The following is a 22,861-nucleotide window of genomic DNA, read 5'->3' as shown; positions in this document are numbered from 1 at the left end:
TTCATTGGCATTTACTTCTAAATATTTTCTGATTATCTCATCATTTTTATCTGAGCCTTATATTATTCAGAGATGTGTTTTTTAATATTTCTAAATGAATGGGGTGTTGATTATCACTTTATTACTATTTTCTAATTTTACTGAGTTGTGGGCAGAAAATACACTGTGTGTATATTAACATTTGCTTTTGACCTGTTATACAGTGTAAATTGGAATTTGTTTTGTGACCTGCTGGTATGTAGGGTCAAGTTTATAAGTGTTCCATGTATGTTTGAAAATAAAGTATTTAAAAGTTGAGTTAATACATTTTATATATCCTTCCTATCTATCTATCTATCCATTCATCTATCTATCTCCATTAAGTCATTGTTCAAATCTTTGATATTATTACTAAATTTTGGATTGCTTTGTCTATCAATTGCCTAGGGAGGTATGTTAAAAATCTACTCAAACATGTATTTATATATTTTAAGACTATAGTCCTAGGTGTATACAGGATCAGGATTGCTTTACCTTCCCAGCTAACTGTTCCTTTTTAAAAATTTTTTAATTTTTATTTATTTATTTACTTATGTTTATTTATTATTTATTTATTTTTTTCATATTAGTCATCCATTTTACACACATCAGTGTACACATGTCAATCCCAATCTCCCAATTCATCACACCACCACCACCGCCCCCGTAATTGTTCCTTTTATCATTAGGTTTTTTCTTAAAAATATATTTTAGCTGATATTACTGTAGCTGCTTTCTTTTGATATGTGCTACCTTCCACATCACTTTAACATTTCTGCATCATAGTTTAGTCAAGTCTCCTATATATAGAAAATAACTAGATTAAAAAAAAATCCTGAGACTTTCTGTCAGATGGGGAGGTTAGTCCATTTTGTTTATTGTGATTATAAATATATTTTCCTTTATTTCTATCTTTTTTGTGTTTGTAGTTATCTTGCTTTTTCTTTGCTTTCTAATTTCTCTTTTCCTGAATCCTGTTGAAATGATTGAGTTTTCTTTATTCTTTTCTTTCTCCTACTCTTCTGGCTAGGAAGTTACACATCTTATTTATAGTCTTTCAGTAATTACTGTTAAATGTTTTTAATTTTGAAATAATTATGGACTCACAGTAGGTTATAAAGAAATGTCCAGGTAGGTCCATGCACTCTTCCCCCAGTCCTCCCCTTGATGTTAACATCTTACACAACTACAATCTAACATCTATGGTTCTCTCTATTCTCTCCACGTGGAACTCCTCTTACAAGTATGTTGGACTTTTTAATTCTTGTTTCCTAAAACAGCTCTCATATTTTCCAACTCTTTATCTCTTTGTACTGAGTTATGGATAATTTCCTCAGATCTATCTTCAAGTTTAGCTTTTCTGGCCTCCTTTTGAATTGAGTCTTTATACATGCCTATCAGTACATACATTAAACTGTACTATAATTATGTTTTACAAGTGCATTTCCCCTCTAGACTATAAACTCCTTGAGGGCAGAGCTATGACTTATCAACTCATCTTGGTAACCCTAATGACTAGTAGAGGTCTTTGGCACAGAGAAGTTGTTTATTAAATGCTATTTGAACTGAAATAGTCTCATATTGATTATACACTGTCTAGAAATAGTAAATTTTGACCTTTGGCCCTAGGAAGATGTCAAACAGTATTTTATAATCAACTGGGGTTTGAATACAGCAAACACTCAGTTTCGTGAGAGAACAAGCTTGTCCCAGAATTCAGATTTCAACAATTAAGTGTCCACTAGTGTGCAATAGAAAGCTGCCTGCTGGGGCTTCCCTGGTGGCGCAGTGGTTAAGAATCCGCCTGCCAATGCAGAGGACACGGGTTCGAGCCCTGGTCCGGGAAGATCCCACAGAGCAACTAAGCCTGTGTGTCACATCTACTCAGCCTGCGCTCTAGAGCCCATGAGCCACAACTACTGAGCCCGCCTGCTACAACTACTGAAGCCTGTGAGCCCAGAGCCCATGCTCCACAGCAAGAGAAGCCACCGCAGTGAGAAGCCCGCACACCGCAACGAAGAGTGGCCCCCGCTCGCCGCAACTAGAGAAAGCCCGCACGCAGCAACGAAGACACAACACAGCCAAAACTAAATAAAAGAAAGCTGCCTGTTGACTTTTGTTTTTTTTGATGCATTGGGTCTTCGTTGCTGCGTGCGGGCTTTCTCTAGTTGCGGCGAGCGGGGGCTACTCTTCATTGCAGTGGCTTCTCTTGTTGCAGAGCACGGCCTCTAGGCGCGTGGGCTTCAGTAGTTGCAGCACGCGGGCTCAGTAGTTGTGGCTCGTGGGCTCTAGAGCGCAGGCTCAGTAGTTGTGGCGCAGGCTTAGATGCTCTGCGGCATGTGGGATCTTCCTGGACCAGGGCTCGAACCCGTGTCTTCTGCATTGGCAGGTGGATTCTTAACTACTGTGCCACCAGGGAAGCCCCTGACTTTTAAAATCTAGTGAATTCATATATACTAAAAAAACAGAAATACCTAGGTAGAAAGCAGGTGTCAGAAAGAGTTTCCTGCTAATAGGGACATACCTCATTTTATTGTGCTTCACTTTATTGCACCTTGCAGATACTGCATTTTATACAAATTGAAGGTTTGTGGCAACCCTGCATCAAGCAAGTCTATCAGCGTCATTTTTCCAACAGCATTTGCTCACTTTGTGTCTCTGTGTCACATTTTGGTAATTCTTGCAATATTTCAAACTTTTTCATTATCACAGTATTTGTTACGGTGATCTGTGATCAGTGATCTTTGATGGTACTATTGCAAAAAGATTATGACACACTGAAGGCTCAGATGATGGTTAGCATTTCTTAGCAGTAAAGTGTTTTTTAATCAATATACATCGTTTTTTTAGACATGATGCAATAGGCAATATAATTGCACACTTAACAGACGACTGTAAGTGTAAATATAACTTTTACATGCACTGGGAAACCAAAAAATTCATGTGACTCACTTTGTTGTGATACTTGCTTTATTGCGGTGGTCTGGAACTGAACGTGCAATATCTCGGAAGTACGCCAGTACACATTGTAAAATGGTATATCTTATTCTTCGTTTTTCTGAAAATTTACCTAATTATTCAAGGTTAATTGCATGCTCATTAAATTCATTTGACACATACCTGTAAAGAGTAGTAATTCAGTAAATCCTCATTAATGCTCCTAATTGTTGGGGAGGGAAGGTTCAAATTTGCAATGTTTCTTAAAAAAGGTGGCTTAATTACCTTTAAGGACATAGAGTGACTTGAGGCAAGCATTACTAAATGCTGTTTCCAATTAGAGGCTCTGGTAAATGTGCTTTAATGACTACAAAATCCTCACCTGCAATCGGAAGTGTCCTATGCATACAGGGAGCAGCCCTTATAAACTTGCCGTTTAAATTAAAGACATCTAGTTTACTTCATTACTTTATTCAGAGTGTTATCTGATTTCTAGCGTATTACAATTAGTGGAAACTCAGAGCTTCTCTCTCCCCCCGCCCTCTTTTCTCCCCTCCTTGTCGATCTGGAGACTGGTGGTCAGGAAAGAGAACAGAGGGCCAGAGAAGGAAAGTGACTTGTGCAAAGTCACACAGCTAGATAGATACCAGGCAAATTCTGGCCCCAAGGCACCCAGCTCATGTCTGAATCACCATTTCTTCACAGACTGCAATAGGTAACCATCTGGCTAGTCAATGCCAATTTACCACAGTTTTAAAATTAGCAGGATCTGTTTCTTTTTCTCAGTGCAAATAAAATAAAGCAAAGATAATAGTGAGAAGGAAAGGTTGCTCCACATCTTAACAATGCAGCTAGAAGTACAGACCAGAAACACAGAAAGATGGCCTTAATTTTTGCCGTGCTCACTCCTGTCAGTACTGTAGCTCAATTTCCGGCTTTTCCAGGATGGCTTGACAGATAGATGGTGGGAGCCACAGCAAACAATTTATGGAGAATGAGGTTCGAAATATCAGCACTAATGAGCACTAAGGATGTTTTTGTTTTATTTGGAATAACAATCTTATCTCCTACTTTTTGGTGCCAGAATGTTCTTTAGATATTTCACATAAAGTTATTGACCTCTAATCCATGGGTGGGGCAGTTTGGCCAGATGGCAATGGGATATGATAACAGGGATGTGTGGAATTGGTCATAGTCTATCCCAGTTCTGGCTTTGAACTCAACCATATTCCTGGCTCTGCCTTCAAAACGTAAATCTGGAATCAGACCCAGTGGAGCTAGTACATGGTTCAAAAGAACCATAGATTCAGAGCTAGTCTTGAACACTGTAATAGTCATATTCAACTCACAACTAGAATAATGCTACCTCCTGTTCCAGGCAGTAAAATATCCCTGAACACGGACGTGAGCGATCCAGTTTCGAATACCAGAAATACCACAGTTTAAGTGATTTAGGTTAACTAATCACTGCAGGAATGATCTTAAGAGCCTGAACCTGAAAGGGAATGATATAGCTGAGAAATGAACATTCAGGTCACTTCATCTCACAGGAAACTCTTAGGAATGAGCTGGGGTTGTTTTTTATTTGCACCTACTAAACAGGTAGACACAAATCTACTTCCAGAAAGTTGGGAGGGGATAGGAGGACATCCAAAATCTTGGCGATACATCCTTACGTTTCTAGGAGTGAAGACTCATAATGTGTGCAACTTAGTTTCAAACGATACATGACAATATAAAATAAAAAACAGAGGGAGAGAGAGAGAGAACAAACAAATATTTCACAATGTTAACAACTGGTGAATCTCCACGTGAAGGACATATGGTGTTTACTGTATTATTCTTCTTAATTATCTATAGCTTGGAAAATTTGCAAACTAAGAAGTTAAAAACTTCTGCTTTATAGACTCAATGAAATTAAAGAGAATATGGATTCATTGAAAAAGAGTTAAAAGAGGAGATGATAACAAGGAAAGAAATAAAAGCAAGAAATAAAAAGGAAGCTGGCTGAACGAAGGAAAGAGATTAAGTAGAAAAATAAAACCATTGCACAGCTTAAAACCACAAGTAGACACTGCTCTGGAAAAACACACAAGGTGGAGGAAAAGGACATGAAATGGAAGTGATCAGAGAGAAGATGGTAGATATGAGAGACAGAAAACTTGAAGCCCACACCAGAAGCTATTCACTCAGTCATGCACCCATTTGGTATTTATTTAGTAACTGCTAAATATTAGGTCCTATTTCAGGAACTAAGGATGCAAAGTATCCTCGATAAGCTCAGAAAAGGTAGAAAAAGACTACCACCTGTGACATCTATAATAGAGGTATGTTCTGTAGAACCCGTGGGAACAGAAGGGACCAAGTACAAATCTGCCTAGGTTGGAGAGTATGTTAGCTTCCTGTGACTGCTGTAACAAATTAGCACAAAGCTGGTGGCTTAAAACAACAGAAATTTATTCTCTCACAGTTCTGGAGCCCAGAAGCCCAAAATCAATTTCACTGGGGTGAAATCAAGATGGCAGGGCGCACATACCAAGAAGTTCAGCTGTTAGTTTATAGGGTATGCATATGTCTGGGTTTTATAATTACTCACAAAGATTTTTCCAAAATGTTATATAGTAGTAAATAACATTTCCAGGTGCCTCTCTTCCCCTCCAACACTTGGTATCTTGGTATTGTAATTTTTTTTTAAGTTTAGCTATTCTGGAGAACCTCACATCTCATTATGGTTTAAATTTCCATTTTTATAATGACCAATGATGTTGAACCTTCAGATAATCTTATAAACCACTTGGCTCTCTTGTTTCATTAAATGTTTTTCCAGACTGTCCAATTTTTAATTTATGGTGGCAGTCTTTTTGTACTTGATGTGTAAGAGTACTTTATCCCCAATATGATTTCTTTTTGAATATATGCATTCCATACAACTTTTCTCACTCTGTGTCTTGCCTCTTTTTGCATAGAAACTTTTAAGTAATAAACGGACTTAAATATACTCTATTGATGAAGTAAACTTATTGATCCTTAGCTTTATGTGTGGTACCCTTTATATCTGGGTTAAAAGGTCATGAGAAAACTCCCTACATTTTTTTCTAGAAGACTTATTTTAAAATAACATTTTGCATATAGGTGCACAGACTGGAACTTGTTTGCCTATGCTGTCATATAAGGCTCTTTTGCTGTTTCCAATTTACTGTTTACCTTATCTGTTTAGTTATTAATTTCAGTCATTAAAATTTTTATTTCAAGGATTAAAGAAAAAAAAAATGGCAGGGCCACACTCTCTCTAGAGGCTTTAAGGGAGAATCCATTCCTTGCCTCCCCCAGTTTCTGGTGGCTGCTGACATATCCTTGGATTATGGTTATATCAGTCTAATCTCTGGCTCTGTGGCCACATTGCCTTCCTCTTCCATATGAAATCTCCCTGCGTCTTCCTCTTATAAAAAGATACATGTGACGGCATTTAGGGTCCATCCAGATAATCCAGGATAATCATCCCACCTCAAGATCTTTAACTTAATCACATCTGCACGACTCCAGTATAGCTGGACTGGAGAGGCAGGCAGGAGGCTTTTCGTGCCATGGATCTGCTGGCGGTGCTACAACACGCAGCACTCTAAACCAGAGAATGTTAGGTCCAGCCGTGACTTTTAGAAGACTCATCCTGGCTACAGTGTGGAGGATGCACTAGGAGGGAGCAAGACAGGGAACAGGAAAACCAATTAGGAGACACTTCGGGATCTCAGAGAAGAAGTAGGGGAAATGTGGAGAGTTAATTACAACAGCGCCATAGAGGAACGATATTCATATTCATCGCAGCAAACATTGGAGGCAACCTGAAATATGAAATGCTTTTTAGATTACCGAATGGGTTGGACTATTCTTACCACTAATCTCCTTTGCCCTTGTAGATAATTGCGTTGTCTGCAATACTAACCCAAACTAAGTTAAAACTATAATCCCATACGTGAAAAAAAAGAAAGAAAAATTTTCAGTCAGGAACAGATTTTTAATTTGTTATCTTGGTTTTTGTATGTTATACGGTTATTGCCTTTCTATCCTGAGAAACTCTCATGACACTGGATCCAAATCTGGTGATTTAGAGCCAACAGAAAAGGTCAGGGTTACATACCACAGTATATCGTTGCTATTCTACAAGCTGTCCCATGCCAATTTTTAATCAACCTTAAAACCTAGGCAGAAAAGCCCAACATATTGCCTTTCCATACAATTAAGCACTATTACATTTTGTCTTTTACTCGGGAACACATTTACTTACATAACTGTACATTCATTATTTTAAAAAACTGAACTCCATTAAGGATAAGCCTTACTAAGCTTACTAAGAAGCCACCATGTTTTTTTGCTTTTGAGAAATTTAAGTTGCAGTAGAACAAATTTATGGGAAAAATTTAATAAGACATCCTTTGGGGGCTTTTAACACTTTGTTAAAAGGAGAGCAACAATAGTCAAGGAAGGTGTGATATCACTTAAGGAAATCTTAAACTTGGTTCTATTACAAAACAAATCAACCCCATTTAACATTGGAAAGGCGAATCTTTAAAACAAGGACAGACATGCTGAACACAAAGAATGCTATTGTTTGCATCCAGATCAAGATGAGGTCCCACTACTTTCAAATTTTTCAAGAACATATTCATAATAATAATTTAAAAAATCTGTCATCTTTTGTTTCTAAAGAAGCAGGATTGCAGGCTGCCTTTTGCAGGGCCAGCCCAGGGTTTGCGAGAGGCTTCCTACCCTAAAGTTGGAAACTTGGGAGCTCACTGAATGACAGCTCTTTCCCCAACACCTGCTTAGGTTTCAAGAGTACATGTCCGTTTTGAGAGCAATGCCTGCCTTGAACTCTGGCTGTATTTTGCCAGCTTCATCCTCCTGGAGACAAAACTCTATTGTCTACTTCAGGCCCCAGCCACTGGGTGAGTTTGTGCCTCAATCTGGGGGAGGGATCATGACATTGTCACTCACTGACACATATCTGCCAGGCCACCCACCAGACCAGATCTTTCTGACATCAAGGCAGGAATCAAGTTCAAATTTTCTCCTCTGGGACACTGTGACTTGGACTCTTCATTGCCTCTAAAGGGTCAGTCCTCATAGCCAAGATAACTTCCCCCATTCCTAGCAAAATTCTCACATCCCACTGGTCCAGAAGGCAGGTTCTAACATACTTTATGATCATCCCACATATGATACCCATAGGACTCATTGATGGTGACTGTGATTTGGGTCTGCAAGTATAGTTCAAAAGACTAATAAAATGCTGTACATGTAACTCAAAATTATTCTCTATTTTATGGCTGTGGCAGCTGCTGGTAACATGAGGTCTGCTCGTACCTTGTTCACAATCACTCATTTCTCCACTGCTGTGACTCAGGCAGCCATATCCAAAGGTACATCACACTATTTCCTCTTCTGCTTTGGCTCTCTTTATTTACAATTACATAACTGTACTATGTTAGTCCTGGAAGCACAATGGAAGCAATCCATCAGATTATATAAGCAAGGGTAGCTTCACACCAGCCCTTCAAATGTTGTTTTTCAAGTATTTCAAAAGCAGTCTCTCTCTCTGTCTCTCTATCTCACTTTCACACATACACATTGTACACTGTATAATGTACACGTGATATAACTTGTGTAGATCACACACATATGTATGGCTACAGTTTGAGGACGCAGTCCATGTTTTCCGATTTCTTTGATATCACTACCCAACACTGTTCTGTTGAGAAGGACCCTCTGCTTGTGATTTTTATTGAGTGGAATGTTGGTTGCATTTGGGGCCCTCGTTGTCAATTAGCTGATCAAGATTAACGTGGGCTGTGACGAGAGGGAACATAGTGCCGCTGTCTCCCAAACGGCCCCAGAACAACCAGAGCCCTGCAAGTCCAAAGGGTGAAGAAGAAATAAAGACCCCCCCAGAATTCACGGGATTCTCCTCAAGCTTGAATGACATATCAGCAGTGCTGACATGGCTTCTAGGACTCCATACAACATTGCACTCACATACCACACTATTTCACCTAAATCCACTAAACTTTCAGGAGATCCCTACCGACTGAAGAGAAGACTGTTGATGGTAAAGAAATCGCTAAGCAGGTAGAGGCAAGACTGAGACTAAGCAAGGGACACCGCCTTTGCCAGTGGATACCCACCTCGTCCAGGCAGACTAAAGCCGATGTATTTTCAGTGTTGGAGAAATTCAAGCTTTCCTTCCTGGAAGTGAAAGGGAGAATGTAGGCTGGAGGGTGAGCCTGCAAAAAGTGGAAACAAAAGCCCTGAGGAACAGAAGTTGAAGAGGAGAGCGAGAACCCGAGTATTTGCCATGTTGTTGGAGCCTGTGGATCAAGGCTGGTGTGGACCCAGAGTTCTTCCGGTCTTCCACGTCATCCAGACTGATTAATTTCCTCTAGTACTTAAGCCAGTTAATGTTAGGTTTCCTGTGACTCGAAAACCAAAGCCTCTTAACTTACAAAGCATTCTTGGTAGGGAAGCCAAGTTCAAAAGCCAGAAGAGAGATGGACTCCCGCTGCAAGCTAAAGAAGTCAGGCCAGGGGTCCAAGTTCCTGAAAGGAGAAAATTTGAGAGGTGCCGAGAAGGTGAGGGGGTGGCTTAGGAAACAAGAGCTGGGGCTGTTGGCAGACCTCAAGACGACCTGCCGTGGCCAGGAGTCACGCCAGGACAAACGCAATATCTGGTGAGGTGTGGAGCTCATGACTAAACATGTGTTAGCCTGTATTTACACGAGCCTGCATTTACTCCGTGTCTCCCGACGGGCGACCATGCTGGGAGTGACCAAGGGTCAGGCAAGTGACAAGGTGAAGCAAATGTACAGGTATGCACATGCTGAGAACTATGTGGAGGGGAAGTGGAGTGTTATCTGCTAGCCTTCAGGCTAGCAGGACACTAGGACATTAGGACACTCTGGTGGACCAGGACAGACCGGTGAAGAGCTCTGACTTTATGTAAAATGTAATTCTGTTGGACGGAACACGTGGGGTAGGTTAGAAAAGGTGTAAACTGAATAGAGGAATGTTGGACCTTCAGAAAACAAAAAACAAAAAACACTCAAGCTAAAATAAATAGCATTTAAGTCTTAACGCTAACACGGCATGAGCCTTCCCAAGCTGGGGTACTGGTCCTACTGGGTGGTTAAACTATAGTCAATGTCTGAGACATCATCACAGTACTGCCACCAAAACCTGTCAGCTGTTCCCAGGGCTACACACCCATCCACCCCAACCCTGAATTCTGGAAAGTGGCATTAGACATGGGAGGAATCTTCGCCATAGTACTTCAAGATAACAAGTGTTCCAATTAGGAAATTACTGCAATCAGGAAGTGTTCTGTAATGTGAATATGTTTGGAGAGTGAAGGGGAGGCAAACATCAAAGGGAGTGAGGAAGGCACTGGATGTAGAGAAATCAGTGGTTTTTGATTAAAGAAAACAGAATTACATCAAATAACTGACAAGATTTCTCTTATTTCCATTTGTAATGAGTTAAGTACAATAATTATTAATTATTAGAAATATGTATTTTATGACATTTCCTATAATATAGGTTGACTGTAATACTTCTAATAATAGCTAGTGTTTATTGAGTGCTTTCTGGAACTGCTAACTATTTGATATACATTATCTTATTTTATTCCTACATCAACCTTATAAGGTATGTAGTGTTTTTCAATAGAGAAAGCCAAGATTTGGAGAAATTAAGAAAATTGCCAACGCATCTAGTAAAGAGGCTGAGCTTTTTAAACCACACTATCCTCGAACAAAAAGGATAGCTTAGGGGAATGTCATCCTTTCCATGGTAAACTCTCAAATGCCAATTTGAACAATCACCAACATTTTAAAAAGAAATTGTTTAAAAAATTCTCCTAAGGAAACAAAATGAATATGGCATACCATTTCCCACACCATCTGGGTAAAACATGCAAGTTGAACAGTCACAGCAATCCTAATATTTTTTAACTTTTTAAAATTGTAGAATATAATAGATACAGGCAACTGTAAAGAAAATGATATAGATGAACAATTTACTATGAATTGTAAATTCATAGTAATGAATTGAAAAAAATGAATTATTATAAGGCAAATACCCTCATAACGGCATCCAGATCAAGAAAAAGAAATTGGGCGCCCACCCAAAGACCTCCCTTTGCCTCATCCTGTCCCAGCCTCTCCCTTCCCCAAGGAAACACTGGCCTGACTCCATGGCAATCACTTCCTTGCTTTTCTCTATAGTTTTATCACCCAAGTGTGCACCCCTAAACACGGTGAACGAAGGCTATCTTTTTTCCTAATAGGTCTTTTAGGCGTATTTGAATCTACAGGTTCTCCCTCTATCCTTGCTCTTTTTTTTTTCCTTGTAAAAATGATTTTTGAAGAAACCGAGCCACAAAAACCTGTAAACTGAAGTTTCCCACAGCCTGAACTTAGCTGATTGCATTAATGCAAATATTATAGCTGGGTAATATAAATCAAGCCGTAAAGAGGATATCAGGTAGGTTTAAAGGCAAACACGTGGTGTGACAAATTCACAACAGCATTAAGAGTCTGTTCCTCTAATAAGGACCATGGGATGATGACGATGATAATGATTACAAAAGCTTTGATACAGTTGCTTTGAGGTAATCATTTTCTTCCTTCTTTTTGCTGCCTTATACATACATCTCGAAGAAAATGTGGTAAAGGGAAAATGCCATGTTGGATACATAAGGAAGGCAAAAAAAAAAAAAAAAAAAAAAAGAAAGGTCAGTAAGTATAAACAAAACAAAAAGGGGATTTTTCTTGGGAAGGAAATGGAAAGGACCAGCAACCTCCACCTGGCCCTTTGGTTATTTGTAAGTTTTGGCACTTTTCTTTCTCTAAGAGGCAATCAGATGCAGCGACCAGCAGAAAGGAGATAAACGGTAGCAAAGCAAAATCAATAAAAGGGCAATATAAAACTCGGTGTGATTTTTCTTTAGTACAGTGAGACAAGCCATATTCATTTTCCCCTACCACATTCTTTTCAAGACTTAGTTTCTAAGCAATGGCCTTCAGGCATGGAATAAAAATAGCCTTGCAGTTAAATCTACTTGCTGTTAGATCTGGGGGCAAGTTATTTAACACAAGTTTCCTTACATGAACAGTGAGGATAATATGTACCTTACGAGGTTATTCGGGGCTCCAATGAGATAATAGCTATAAAGTGTCACATAGTAAATGCGTAACAAATGTCTCTTCGATTCGCCTCTTCCCTGCCAAGTTGTATCAATTTTCCTCTAAATATGTTGACTTTAAAAATTCAAGCCATTGAACATCAAAAGTTCAAATAAAGGACATTAAAAAAATCTAAATTTTTCATTTCACCCTATGCAGAATAAACCTTGCTGACAGTGTCTTTGTGAATTTAGATATTTCGCAACATGGATAAACTTAAAAAAACAGCCACAAAACCCCTCCTTCACAATATTCCCACGTTCATCCTTTCCTGTCCATTCCCTCTACAGCCTTGCCGGATTGACACTTATTTATTCAACCAGATAGCATGAAAGAGCCTGGGGATCTTCTATTCTAAGCCTAATTTTACCAGTAAGGAAAACTGAAGCCCAGTGTGACGCCCACGTGAACTCCGCTAGTTGACAGCAGAAACTAGACAACAGCCTCTAACGCTGGTTGCAAATTAAGTGCCTACATGGCGAGTAGGTAAAAGAGATGAGAGCCAAGAGAGGGGCCTAAGTGGGGAGCACAGTTGTTCTAAACAGGGAACTCTTCCTCAGTTATCAGGTGCGAAGGAGGGCCAAGTTGCTAGCACTTCTAATATTTAAACAGATCATGGAAACTTGAAACCTTATATATAATCTACTCATTTTTAAACATTGGCAACGTATTAAACATTTTCTAAACCTCTCTGCAGTTTGACACAAGATACGTCTACGGGCTGGATTCGGTCCATAGCTAGCCAGTTAGAGGCCTCTGCGTCCTGCTAACACTAATTTGTGTGTTCTGTCTTTAGGTGTCCAGCTCCAATACTACCTCTCCACAAAACATCCTTGATGGCCCCTGCTAAAAGCCACCTTGCTCTGAATTCCCAAAGGACTTTATATTCCTCACACGACACTTAAAACATACTGCCTTGTTTTACAGTTACCCGCATAGCTCGTTTCCCCGAGCACCTAATAACATTAGGAAGGAAGGAAGGGGTTGAGTCTAAAGACTATGTTGAATATCCCACAGTGATTTGTACAAAGCACGGAGCTCAATAACCACCTTAGAAACATTATTTTTTATACTGAAAACTTGTGGATGAGACATAAAGAAAATATACCTTTGTAGAACTTTATTGCATCTATACTTGTATGGGTAGACTCCTAAGAGATGCAGATGGGGCAAAGGCCTCACTTCCCTGATTCCCTAAAACATTTTCCCCACTGAACTTCTACTTCCTACTTGTTTTGGGATTTCCTCCTCTAGAAGCACTCACATCTTTGCCTTAGACGACACTGATTCTAAGCGGGCACAGTTAAATATTCATCTGTCACCTGAATGTGTTTCAGGGAAGTTGGTCTTTTTCTGTGAGTAAGGTTAATTTATCAGATCTGATGGTTGTCTCTTGGAAAGACACAGAAAGCTGGGCTATCAGTGAACAGACACTGTTCAGACATTTCAGTAGTGATAAAACTTATTAAACCCTGGCTATCCAGCAATTAAGGTTAGTTTCGAGTCCTAAACTTTCATCTCTTGTTTTGTTTTCCTGGAGCCACTCCCATTTTCAGCCATCTGTATTCAGTTAGTGTACAAAAATAAAATAAAAGAAAGATTAGATTCCATTTTATTTCTACTGGCCTGCCCAGCACTAGAGGCACTCAATAAAATGTTTGCTGAATGAATTTTTAAAAATCAATTTTTACTTTTGCTTAAAAACAAATGCAATCGCTGAAAGGATAAAATACCACAATCTTATAAGACAGTCTAAGTTTGCATAATAATGGGAAAAGCTGATATAGTCTTACCTCAAACTAGCTATGCTTGGGTGTCAGCTGAGTAGTTTCAATTAGCATATCCTGGATACACCCTTTCTAACCTGTACAAATCTATATTGTCAAAGGCAAGTTAAGCCTTGCAAACATAAAGTTAAATTCTCACATTTATGTCACATGATAAGCTGTGTTTGGTGTCAGAGAGCCAAGATGATCTTGAATTCCAGGAAACATTAAAGAAGACTAATGACTGCAGGGGTTTCCACTCTGCAAACAATGTTTTCTCCTGTTTTGGATGATGCCATGGTAGGTCACATTTACTCTTTTAATTCCTTTACCAAAAGACAAAATATCATTCTTAAACTTTTATTGGGAGTGCTTCTAGCATAAGCAGATTATAATATGCTTTATAACATATGCTAGCATAAGCACAGTGTAACAGATATGCTCAAAGAACTTCCCATAAAAAGCAGTTCTTGTCTTTGTAAGTCCTGTGGGTGGAAGCAAGGAGAAATGGAATCCAATAGGCTCTGTGCCCCCCATTTTTCCTATTTTAGTATGTTTTGTGGTAAAACAGACGCAAAGTGATACTGTCTCCTCTGTTGAATACTAATAACGTGAACATGCTTATTTTGTCTTTATATAAGTAAATTATCTTCCGTGTTGGTTTTGAAAACAAAATTTTAACATTTCAGAAACTAACATTCGAAACACTTTTCAAGCATAAAAGGCTTCTAGGCCTTTGATTATTGGTAAAACCCCTGATGTAGACCAACAGCAACAAATATTTTATAATTACATTGTTGTAAAATAAAAAGAACCATTGATTTGTTAAAGAACAAGAACAAAGCAACACCCATATGAAAACAGAAGGAAGCTTGGAACCGACCATTTCAAGATCACTTGCACCCACTAGAAAGAACAGAAATACGGCTAGAGGAAGGGCTTTTTTTTCTGATCTTAAACCAAGCCCCCAATAAATGGGCAGCTCTAATCCTCTTTGATCCTGTTAAACGTGTATTTCCAGCGTACATGCACGTTGTTGAGGCTCTCGACGTTTCCCCAAAGGGCCGGTGAAAAAGGAGTCTGGCAATCGCAAGCTAAGAGCATCAGCGATCCTCTCGCCGCAATGGAAGAGCTGTGCTGACACAGTGGGGACTCACACACACGCACACGCTCAGAGCATCCGCACAGAGGTGACATTTGGCGGCCCTTAACGAGTTCTCTGATTCGGAGAACAGAGTGTCACTTATTTTTTTTTTGAACTGTAAAATGATCCTGGGGGGTGGGGGTGGGATATGGGTGGAGGAGATTCGCCCCGCACTCTTAGAATCATTCCGGGAGAAGAAGGCTGATTCAGGCCGGAGAGGCGGGATGATTGGGGACCCAGAGGCCCATGACCGCAGACCTGTGCGACCCGCTCCCAGGGATCGATGCCCAGGAGAGGCAGACCAGGGCTTCCCGCTCTCCCAAACGAGGGGCAGTGAAGTCAATGTGTGGTAACATCATGTCAGCTCTGCCCACTTGGACAGCGCGGTGTCCTTCTGAGAGTCGGCGGGAGAGCGGCCGAGGAGCAGGAGGCGCCGCGGCACCACCCCGGTCCCCACCAGGCGGCGGGGCGGCCGGCCCTTACCTGGTTCCGGCGGTACCAAGCGCCCGACAGGGAGCCATTGCCGGCGCCCAGCGCCCCGTACGTGAGGCTCCGGGACAGCTCGTCCAGGGCGGCCGAGGCGGTGGCTCCGGGGCCCCCGGGCGCAGGAGCCGCCATTAGCTCTCGCTCCCCGCGCTGGGACTCGGGCTCCCGCCTCCTCCCGGCCCGGCCTCACAGCATGGCGCCACAAAGGAGGCGCGCCCTGCGGAGGCCGCGCCCGGGCCGCGCCGCTGCCACTTCCTGCTCAGTGCCAGGGCGAGGCGGGCGCGCCGGGGCCACCTGGCTCCTGCCCCCGCGCGGCGCCAGGTTCCCGGGGGAGCCCCGCGCTCTGCGGCCTCCCGGGGCGGCTCGGCTCGCTCCGCATCGCCCCGCCGCCGGGCTCGGGCGCGCAAAGGCCTCACGGGCCCGAAGGGGGAGAAGAGCCGCGCCCCTCTGCGCGCCGGGTCCGCACCTGTCGGGGCCAAAGTCCTTGCAGCCCCAGCGGCGCGGAGTCAACACTTACCGAAGTGAATAGGAGTGAAAGGAGACATTGGCGAACCCAAAGCAGCCACCTTCACTCCGCCTGTACCTGGCAATCCAGCTCTCTATCTGAGATGCAGTGGTTCTCACTTGTATTTTTAAAATGGTTTGCATATGGAAAAGTCACGAGTTCCCGGAAAATATTGTAAGCGACATGAGAATAAAGATAGGAGAGATTAAATCTCAGTGCCAACACTTGATAGAGCCTTAGCAAATATTCCTGGAATGAAAGGACTCTCCAGTGGTAGCTGGAGGACCCTGATGTGTTTTGGGGACTGGATGGGGTTTCCTTCAGATGGAACCAGAAGGACATGCTGAAAAGTTGCCAGCCACTGCATAGAAGAATTTAGGTTGGGAGATAATTGTTAATGGTCTTAAGGAACTCTAGCCAGATGTTCTGGTTTTATCTGTATTCAAATTCTACTGCGTTACTACAGATGATGTTAAGTACCTCTCACCTTGAGAACTCTGTGATTCTGTATTGTTGCTCGAAGCCCTGGAACTTGCAGTTCTTTTGTTTGCAGGATGCTGAGCTTCTTCTTAAATAATGTGCTATGACTGCCATGACTTCATGAAACAGAGACCTTCAAGAAGAGAGAATTGCTGCCTAGCGGGGAACAGGGAGAAATGTTCTTAGGGAAATGTGCGAATGAGAGAAGAAAATGAGAAAAAAATCATTTCAGATAGAGAAAAAATAAGACATCTCCGAGGTTGTATAGTTTCTTGCTTGAGCACCCAAAATGTTCAGTGAACTGTTAATATGGTAGCTATTTCCAATTTTGTGGCTCATTTATTTCAAATAAGTATCTGAAGGAAAAATTGTCTATTTTTAATATTTTCTATAACATTATATTACATTGTATATTGGAGGCGTTATTAATGCTTCTTTCCTTGAGATGGTGTAGGGTACAAGTAACAGAATATCCAAGTAAAAGTGGCTTGAACAATAAGCATCTGTTATCTCCAAAGGGAAGGTAGCTCTGTGTGGTTCTATGATGTCGTCACCTCCATCTTTCTGCTCTGCCATCCCTGAGGTATTGGCCTTGTCGCTATTCACGGTGGCAGCTCCAGGCATTACATGCAAACACGATCATATTTAGAAAAGAAGCGGGGCTTTTCTTCTTATGCATCTTTTTATTAGACAGGGAAACCTTTTCCAGAATCCCCTTAGCAACCTCTCCCACTAGGTCCCATTAGCCAGGACTGGGTCATATGCCCGTATTCTACCTGCCAAGGAGGGTGAGAAAGTGATTGTCAGGCATTTCCAGCCTTTGGAGTGGGAGGTGAGCTCTGCCGGCAGGGAAGAACTGGGCTGGGGTAGGAGGGCACCACCGGCAGAGCTTGTCACAGCCAATCTTTAGGGTATTCTATCACCCAGATTGTAACCAGTCATACAGTCTGTAACGAGCAAAATAATAAACGGTTCGTGTTACTTTCCTGTTTAAAAGACTTCCAAACTTGCTCACTGACGCATTGAAGTTCACACTTCTTAAGTCTGTCAATATGAGACCCTTTATGATCGGGCCCACATTCAGCTCATTCCCATTTTATTTTATACTCTGCCACATTCAGCTCATTCCCACTTTATTTTTTAATTAAAAATCATTTTCAATTTCTTGACATTTGTTTAAAAACCTTTAATTTTGGAGGAAGATGGCACTTGGTGCAGAATAGGTATGATGTCTAGCCTGTGATGTGCTATTCTCCAGATTCCAAGATGTCACTGCAGTTGCTGTGACTGTCCTAGCGTGTGCGGGTAGTTGAAACAAAGAATTCGTGACCAGTGTTCCTTCCCACACAGTTCACAAGGAGGCGGTAGGAAGGCCGTGTGAGCTATTTTGGTCTCAGCAGTGTAGGCAGAGCTGGAGGCTGTTCTGGGCATTGTGATGGCCTCTGCCTTTTGCAGGGTTTCTTCAGGGGATATTCTGTTCACTTTACAAGATGCCAAAAGCCTTTGATCAATCTTCTGTCCTCAACTCTGGAACGGTGGAGGTCTGCCTTCCTCAGTTAATTCAAAGAATTCTATTCTGGGGCACATCATTTGAAGCTCAACTTCACTGTGAACTTCGAGAGCAGGATTACATTTTGCTTGGGATCACTCTCTTGCAGTCTCCACGAAATAGTTGTGTTTTTTTTTTTTGAGTTGAGAATTATGGGTTTTTTTTAAAGTCTTTATTGAATTTGCTATAATATTGCTTCTGTTTTATGTTTTGTTATTTTTGGCCGCGAGTCATGTGGGATCTTAGCTCCCTGCACCGCCTGCATTGGAAGGCGAAGTCTTAACCACTGGACCACCAGGGAAGTCCCTAGTTTGTTTGTTTTTTTAATTCATCTTTAGCATGAATCAGTCAACAGTAGTTTCACTAATGATGAATGTCTAAGGGGATAAAGTAGTTATTAAAGATTAATTCAGGTATCTTACATCATATACAAAAGCCAACTTCAGATTAAATACTTTAATGAGAAAGGTAAAACTCTAAATCTTTTAGACTAACCAGATGATCTCTACAACTGGAAGTATAAACAGCCTTTAAAGTGCAAATGCTAAAGGCAGATGGTCTGGGTTCAAATCCCGAGTCCACTGCTTATTTACTGTGTGACATTGATCAAATCGCTTAATTTCTCTGTCTTACATTCATCATCCATGAAAGGGAATTAAGAGTACTGAAACACAGAAAGTACTCAGTAAATGGTGTTTACTATTTATGACCTTAGGATAGGGAAGGATTCCTTAAACAAACAGAAAAAATGCAAACCACAGACGAAAAGACTGACACATACAATTACAATACAATTAAGAACTTTTGGAAGTGTCACAGAGTCGCTAGTTGGCGAAGAGCGCGCTGTCCGCCCAGTCCCCGCGTCCCCGCATCCACCGTGGCCATGGCCAGCGAGGAGCTAGACAGCAAGCTGCAGCAGTGACTGAAGTGGGAGGAGGTGGATGGCGGGCTCCAGCCTGCGCCCCGAGCCGCCCCAGTCCCCGAGGCCCAGCCGCAGCCGTCTGCCTGGGCGCCCACAGCCAGAGCCCACACCGAGCTGAGCGCACAGCTGAACCGACGGCTGGACGTCAACGAGAGCGCGGCGCCACCCCGCCGCTGCAAGCTCTTCCACACCTACTCCGAGTTCCCGGAGTTCAGCCACCGCCTCATCAAGGACCTGGAGAGATGTTCAAACTGTACGATGCCGGAAGGGATGGCTTCATCGACCTGATGGAGCTGAAGCTGGTGATGGAGAAGCTGGGGACCCCCAGACCCACCTGGGCCTGAAGAGCATGATCAAAGAGGTGCACGAGGACTTTGATGGCAAACTCAGCTTCCGTGAGTTCCTGCTCATATCCCACAAGGCCGCAGCAGGGGAGCTATGGGAGGACAGTGGGCTGATGGCACTGGCGAAGCTTTCTGAGATCGATGTCGCCCTGGAGGGCGTCAAAGGGTCCAACGACTTCTTTGAAGCCAAGGTCCAAGCCTTGTCCTCTGCCAGTAAGTCTGAAGCGGAGCTAAAAGCAGAGCAAGATGAGTGGAAGAGGGCGGAAGACAAGAGGAAGCTCCACCAGGCAGCCTTCCGGGAACTCAAGGCCACTTTCAGTACATAGTTGGGCTGAGCTGGACCTCTGCCCACAGCTGTGCCTCACAGATGCCCCGGGGAGAGCTGGCCAGGCATCCTCGCCCCTGCTGACCCTTTGCCCCAACAAGCCTCCACAACCACCACCCAGCGCAAACTCCTTAACCTCATCGGGGTGGCGGGGGGCGGCTCTCGCCTTCATCTGGGAGCCCCTCCCAGAGGGCCCACCTGCCCCCTCAAGTCCCTCTCCTGCTGGCCTTCCTCTGCCCTTCTCTGTAGCTGGAATGTGCCCCTACTTGGCAACCTTTACTTCTTCCTTTTATCTTTCCCTCTCCACATCAAAGAGTGGTCTGCTGTGTTAATTTGCACAGATACTTCTTTCTTTGGTGGTCCTCAGAGGAGAGAGTCCCTGGAGGCCTATGATGTTAATGTTGTCCATTTTCTTGGGTAATCCTTTTCTGTGACTCTTCCCGTCATGCCCCTCTCTCCTTTGTTTCCCATCCAACTTCCCTGTTCTCATTCTTAGCCTGATCCTGCCAGGTGCTCTTGCATCTTCTGTCCTTTGATGATGCTGAGGTTTAGGGCAGGCCAGGCTCGACCACTGCCTGTCCCCTCTCCAATAGGGGGAACGGCATGCTGCTGAGATGACACACAGTAGTGAAAAGATAGGCGATTCTGTTCCTTCCCATCACCTTTCTCCTGTCCTCTTAGCATTCCCCCTAGATCTATCCTTGTCATTCTTCTTCCCACTTCAGCCTTTTTTTCCTACCCCTAAATACTGTGCTACTTCACTGTGAGAATGATTATAAGTAATATTAATGAGTAGAAGAATTCCTGTTAACTCTGGCTTCATGCAAATTATATTACAGTAGACCCCTGACATTCCCAAGTGACACATCCAGAGCCTTTCAAAATCCCCAAAGTCATGACCCTCCTCACCATCTAGCCAGTTTCCAACATCTGCTCTAAGGTGCTGAGGTGAAGCTGTTTTTCGGCATAAATTTTTATATGTTATGAGTTCTTGGGGTTGCTCACAAATATCAGGGGTTTGTTGTAGTTTATAAAATAATTTCTAACATCGTATTTATTTCTTCTCTTTTTTAACTGCTGTCTCTACGAAAAGAAAACATCTTTTTTTACCACCGAATGTTGGTAAAGACGGGGAGCATCAGAAACTACTCTTCATTGCTGATGCTATAGACATTGGAAATAGTTTGACACTGTTTGGTAAAGATGAAGGTGCACATATGAATTTCACTCGTATGAATATATCCCAGAGAAACTTCTGTATGTGGATAGCAGAATTGTACAAGGGTAACAGCACTCTTTGTAAAAACAAGTAAACAAACAAACAAAACCTGGAAACAGCTCAAGCGTCCATCAACAGGAGTAGTGGACAAATGAACTTTGATACATTTATATGATGGAATACAATACATTGTTTGAGTACATCCATACGTGGGAAAATCTAAAGAAAAGCAAGGGAATGATAAACACAAAATTTGGATAGTGGTTCAAAGGTATTGGCAATGTTCTAATTCCTAAACTGGGCAATGGACTACATGGGCATTCATTTTATTATTCTTAAAGATATGAATTTATGTGTAATATGACATAACTTTTGTACTATTATATATTTTATAACTAATACAAAAGACTAATTCAGGAATAAAAGCACGGTTCTGTGGTCAGAGTTTCCAAAAGTTCAAGGTCCATAGACCTAGGTTTTAGTTCAGTCTTCTGCTTTTTATCAGCTACATGGCTTTGGACAAATTCTCTGAGATTCAGTTTCCTAATTCATAAAGTGGAAATAATCATATTTATCTCAAAGTCTGTTGCAAACTTTCAGTGACAGGTAATGTGAATGAAAAATCTTGTAGTTCAGTTCAGTTCACCAAATATTTACTTTGTGCAGGAGCCAAAGACACAAGGATAAATGAAACATGGACTCTGTCCCTGGGAGCTTGCATCGTAGTGAGCGGATAGGCAGGTAAACTGGTAAACTCAAGTTAGCTTCTGCCTGAGAGCTAGGAGAGAGCAAAGAAGATGCACTCAGCTCAGCTCAGGAAGGCAGGTGCAAGCCTGAGATGGCTACCTAGAGGGAGGTGATGTCTGTTGCGAATCCTGAAGGATGAGTTAGTCAAATGAAAGAGAGAGGTGGGGGTGAACAGGGCTGGAACAGCATAAGTAAAGGCCAGAGGCAAGAAACAGCATAGTTTGTATGTTTTCACATTAGTCTTGGGTGAGATGAGATATACTCTAAAATAAGGATAGAGAGACTGGCAGGGCCAGGAAATTGAGGATTTTGCCAGTTGGGTTGTCAAAGTTGGACTTGACTCTTTTTTTTTTTTTAAATTAATTAATTTATTTTTGGCTGCGTTGGGTCTTTGTTGGTACGCGCGGGCTTCTCATTGTGGTGGCTTCTCTTGTTGCAGAGCATGGGCCCTAGGCACACGGGCTTCAGTAGCTGTGGCACACAGGCTCAGTAGTTGTGGCTCATGGGCTCTAGAGCGCAGGCTCAGTAGTTGTGGCTCACGGGCTTAGTTGCTCCGCAGCATATGGGATCTTCCCAGACCAGGGCTCGAACCTGTGTCCCCTGCACTGGCAGGGGGATTCTTAACCACTGCTCCACAGGGAAGTCCCGGACTTGATTCTTAACGGGAGTCATTGAGTACTTTAGATAAGGGAGCTGCAGAACAAGATTGGGGCTGTAAAAGATCCCCTGCTGGAGGGACAGGTGGAAAACAAGAGAGATAAAGAGACAAGTGAGAAGACTGCAATGGCTCAAGTGAGGATATATGAGAAAGGCTGAAGAGAAGGAGAGAGAGTTAAAGAAAAGTTTAGAAGTAAAACCAGCACAACCTGTTGATGGGGCAGGGGAGGAAGGCAGAAGAAATAATCTAGCTTGGGCTGCTGGGTGCAAAGCCAGCATCATTACTGATGGGAATTGGAAAGAGGAACTGGTTTAGGTGGAAAGGATGAGTTCAGTTTAAGTTCGAAACTTATTGAATTTGAGGTGCTTGTGGGGCATCCGAGCAGAAAAGGGTGTGCAGAATTATCCCAAGATGCAGGGTGAGGTCAGGGCCAGGGAAATAGATTTGGGAGTCACCAGCTTGCAGGTGCATGAGACTGGCTGGGAGAGCACATGGTCTCCATCTTTTGGGGTAGGGCTCAGCACAATTT

The 22,861-nt window shown here is 42.3% G+C and overlaps 1 protein-coding gene and 1 pseudogene across 6 annotated transcripts in view; one reads left to right on the top strand and one right to left on the bottom strand.

Moving 5' to 3' along the window:
* Positions 1 to 16,151, bottom strand: part of NIPAL2 (NIPA like domain containing 2) — a 70,992-nt gene extending 54,841 nt beyond the window's left edge. For 2 of the 6 annotated variants that reach the window (XM_028500389.2, XM_024115893.3), the window contains exon 1: positions 15,581 to 15,807. In XM_028500389.2, coding sequence (XP_028356190.1) covers positions 15,581 to 15,715 — 135 coding nt within the window. In that variant the 5' untranslated portion in view covers positions 15,716 to 15,807. Of the gene's footprint in view, positions 1 to 9,134; positions 9,234 to 15,580; positions 15,811 to 16,100 lie in introns of those variants that run through there. The other 4 variants (XM_055091045.1, XR_003683354.2, XM_024115895.3 and 1 more) reach the window with 4 other exon arrangements.
* Positions 16,152 to 19,000: 2,849 nt separating this feature from the next.
* On the top strand, positions 19,001 to 19,709 carry LOC102991528 (EF-hand domain-containing protein D1-like; annotated as a pseudogene).
* Positions 19,710 to 22,861: the final 3,152 nt, after the last annotated feature.

This window comes from Physeter macrocephalus, chromosome 15 (genome assembly GCF_002837175.3).
Source record: "Physeter macrocephalus isolate SW-GA chromosome 15, ASM283717v5, whole genome shotgun sequence".
Classification (NCBI taxonomy): domain Eukaryota; kingdom Metazoa; phylum Chordata; class Mammalia; order Artiodactyla; family Physeteridae; genus Physeter; species Physeter macrocephalus.
This window is presented reverse-complemented; position numbering and strand designations above follow the sequence as displayed.